This window comes from Sceloporus undulatus, unplaced genomic scaffold (genome assembly GCF_019175285.1).
Source record: "Sceloporus undulatus isolate JIND9_A2432 ecotype Alabama unplaced genomic scaffold, SceUnd_v1.1 scaffold_840, whole genome shotgun sequence".
Classification (NCBI taxonomy): domain Eukaryota; kingdom Metazoa; phylum Chordata; class Lepidosauria; order Squamata; family Phrynosomatidae; genus Sceloporus; species Sceloporus undulatus.
Genome location: NW_024803760.1, coordinates 1 through 4,044, shown reverse-complemented (window position 1 = coordinate 4,044; position 4,044 = coordinate 1). Strand labels below are relative to the sequence as shown.

The 4,044-nt window shown below is 42.1% G+C and overlaps 1 protein-coding gene across 1 annotated transcript; it reads left to right on the top strand.

Annotated features, from left to right (window-relative positions):
• Window positions 1–961: 961 nt before the first annotated feature.
• Window positions 962–4,041, top strand: LOC121917805 (interferon-inducible GTPase 5-like; the record flags this gene model as incomplete). Its single annotated transcript, XM_042443928.1, has 2 exons — window positions 962–1,178; window positions 3,429–4,041. Coding segments are annotated over exons 1-2 (813 nt in total), but the record flags the coding sequence as incomplete, so codon positions are not given.
• Window positions 4,042–4,044: the final 3 nt, after the last annotated feature.

The window sequence follows — 4,044 nt, the reverse complement described above, 5'->3', positions numbered from 1 at the left end:
CCAATATGCAAAAGGACGGGGGCATTCCTAGTTTTAGCTAGGAAGTACTGGAGTGCAACCCGAGTGCCTGGTGCACATCAGAAGTGCCCAATGTGCATCTTACAGTATCCAGTGCACATAACAAGTGCCCCCCAGTGTGCATCACAAGGGGCCAATGTCAATAGGAAGGGTCCAGTGTGCATAAGAAGTGCCTGATGCTCATCAAGAGCACCTGATGAATATCAGAACACTCTTGCCATCTTCACAATTGACTAAAAGAATTTAATTGCTTTTCTGCTACAGATTCATAAAGATACAAAACACTGACTGAGTCTGTGAAGCAGAATCTCAACCAGCCTTTTTACAATAAGGCTAAAAGCTTTCACAATTGCTCAGTGCAAAAGAACTAGTCTCATCATCCTAAACCCCACAATATGTTTAAATCACTCACAGAAAATATCCTTTGCAACCAACAAACTCTATTATAGCAGTGGCCCATGGAGTGAGTAGAGGGATGCTTGCCTTAAAATGACTGAGCATATTCCTACACTAGGCTCAATCCACAAGCTGCTCATGATACACTGAACATGCCACAGCATAATGAAAAACAATGGTACTAACAATGATAGGGAAATTAATGAGCAGAAATGAGCGATTTTTAAAGTATTTTGTAATGGTTTTCCTCTCCTGGAGACCTAGTCCAACACTCAAGCCACAGGCTTCAAGCATGGTGAAACAACATGGCCCCACAATTGCTTTAAGGATAGTCTACCCCTTAATTCTGTTATTAGGGCTTTTTGAGAAGACCCTGCACCACGATCACCTACAAAAAGGGAGAGGGATTTTCTATGAAGGGAGTGAAAAATGTAACAGCACTTTTCTTCTTTGGGTGAGCTTTTGTGAATATAAACCCACTTCTTGGAATTGGAAGCTCAATCCACAAATTGCAGCCATTCTGCAAATAACTAAAGTTTTAGCTCCCCCTAGCCTTGGTTAGCAATGTGGCCTTTCCTAGCTAGGGACAACCCACAGATCCTCACTAGCAAAGTTATGTGCTGGTGCTTTAGTTTTCACTTTCAGCGCACCGAAGCTGATTGTATAGAAGTGAGCTCAAGAAAGAAGGGAAGAAAAAGAAAGCACACAACGGAGCAAGGAAAAGGCATAGTTGAGGCTCAGTGCAAGGACTGTATCAGCAGCAGGTAAGAGGTTTTCTTCTTGAGCAGGAGCACTCTGGATGTTTTTCCGGGCTTCTGCAATGTAAAGTCTAAAAAGCAAGGCTAAGATGTCTTAGATAGTACAGGAGATACAGAGCCCCTAGACTGGGGTGGGCAAAGCGCACACCGTGGGACGGATTCAGTTGCCCCGGCACATTTTTGTGTCCCTCCAGGGTCCCCCAAGGGCAAATAAAAATCTCTTAGGCTGCATCCGCACTACAGAAATAATCTTATAATTTTAACAGCAATTATTCAATGCCATGGAATTCTGGGAAGTGTCATTTGCAGTGGCACCAGAGCCCCAGGGCACTGAGCCATGGTAGTCAAAGTGGTGTCAAACTCGATTATTTCTGCAGTGCGGATGCAATCTCAAATGCCCAAATAGTATCTCTAGGAGGTGTGAAGGGCATTTCCACAATGTTTCAAGCCCCTCTAGATTCCCTGGAGTCAACATGAAATTTTGTTTAAAAATTCAATATATATATATATATATATTGATCTCAAAATGCTCTCCAAGGATCCAGGAAGGCCCAGAACATGTTATCATGTCCTCTGGAAAGTATCTGGTGGAGGGAAAACAGGATTTTTATTTTCTGGACTGGGGGGTGCATCCCTCTAAGGTCTCCTGGAGGGTTAATGCAGCCCTCTAGTCTTCCACAGCTGCCCACCTTTGTCCTAGAGACCCTTTTAAGGTGGTAACTCAAGTCTATCAGGCAGATAATTGTTCATGTTATCTACTTACCAACATGGTTTTACAAACTAACGAAGAGTTCATTGCACACTATGCTAAGTGGAGCAGCGTGACTGCCCAAAATGCAATGTCCAAAAATAAGAAATAAAACATTGCATTGCTTGGAGCACAAAATGCAAAAAAATTGATTAGAGCAACGACTGGAGCAAATGCGGAGGTCTCAGCAAATCATGTAATCCTTTTGTACCTGGGTACAGGGACGTAACCAGATGCTTTTCCATTCCCCCTGCCTGCGCTCTCCACCAGGTACAAAAGAGCAATGTTTGTGGGTTGGGGGACTGCATTAAGTCAAAATGGCCTTGGTTGGTGCAGAGGGAGATAAGGAATTGCAACCTCTGCATTGAGACACATATGCATATGCAGAGGTAAAGTTCATTTAATCCTGCGTGTGCCATGAAGAGCATCTCAGCCCAAGATTGGCAGACATTCTTGCTAAAGATTTGCTGAAGTGTAATGTCAAAAAGCATTCTCTTCTGTAGCTCCCACATACTGGAACAAGCTCCTAGAGGAGATAAGGCTGAGCTCTTCCTTAGACGCCTTTAAGAAAACCTTAAAGACCCATCTTTTCTGGTCTGCATATCCTTCTGACCCCTTGTAGAAATTATTTTCTGTTGAAGATGCTTTTATGACTGGAAGATGTTATTAATGTTCTTTATGTGTGATTTTAAGAAAGTTGTTTAATTACATATGTATTCGTGGTTTTATTTATTTTGTATTTTATATAATGTGTAATTTCATTCGATGTTATGTATATTTGATACTACTGTGCACCGCTTTGATCGCTGTGGGAAAGTGGTATATAAATATAGTTTTTATTATTATTATTATTTTCTCTGAAAGCTTAATATTTGTAATGAGAATGTAAAAGATGCAAACTACATTCAGCCCTCCGTATCCACTGTTATTTGTTTTAATGATGGAATTAAGCATCCTCAGTTTAGAAATATTTTTAAAATAGATACATTCCAAAAAGCAAACCTTTGTCATTTTATACAAGGGGCACCATCTTACTGTGCCACTGTATTTAATGGGACTTGAGTATCTATGGATTTTGGTATCCACGGGGATCCTGGAACCAGACTCTAGTAGATACCAAGGGCCCCCTGTATTCTTGAAATCGGCATAATTAATGAAAACAAAAAGTACTTTTTGGCCTAGGAGGAAGAGAAGAAGGAGCAGGCACAGCTCCATCATGCCTTGGCCCAGAACTAGAGGAAGGCCCTCCTTCCATTCCAAATGACAAGAGGCAGTGTCTTCTGGACTCAATCCCCTCCAACACTTTGACCTTTTGGGTCATGTCTTAATTAGATTGTAAACCTAAAGGCAGGAAACTGTTCCTTTGTTCTTTTAGTTGTAAAGCACTATGTGCATTAATGGCACGATGATGATGATGATGATGATGATGATGATGATGATGATGATGATGATGACGATGATGATGATGATGATGCATTAAAAACCCTACTTGCTTCTTTCTCCTGCAGTATACCAAAACCAATGGATATGGAAGACTTTAAGGCAGGCGTTTATGAAGGGAGGCTGACAGATGCTGTCTATGATGTGCAAGGAAAACCACTGCAGTCCTTCATCAGTAATCCACTCAACATTGCTGTCGTAGGAGAGCCAGGGTCTGGGAAGTCCTCCTTCATCAATGCCATAAGGGATCTACGTGCAGATGATCCAGGAGCTGCTGAGACCGGCGTACAGACAACTACACTAGAAATCAAGGCATACCCACATCCACAGCTTCCCCAGACCATTTTTTGGGATCTCCCAGGAAAGGGAGCATCATCGTTTCGTGAAGATGCTTTGGCTAGGCAGGTAGACTTGAATCGCTTTGATTTCTTCATCATAGTTGGTGCCCAGCGATTTCGCACCGTTCACATTGACCTTGTCCATGAGATCCAAAGAATGAACAAGGACTTTTACTTTGTGCGTAGCAATACGGATCTTGATATGGAAGCATCCAAGAGGCAACGGCCTTCTGACTACAATGAAGAGCTAATTCTCCTAAAAATCAAGGACAATTGCATTGACGGCTTGAAAAGAGCAGGAGTGAGCAATCCAAAGGTTTTTCTAGTCTCCAATTATGAAACCAGC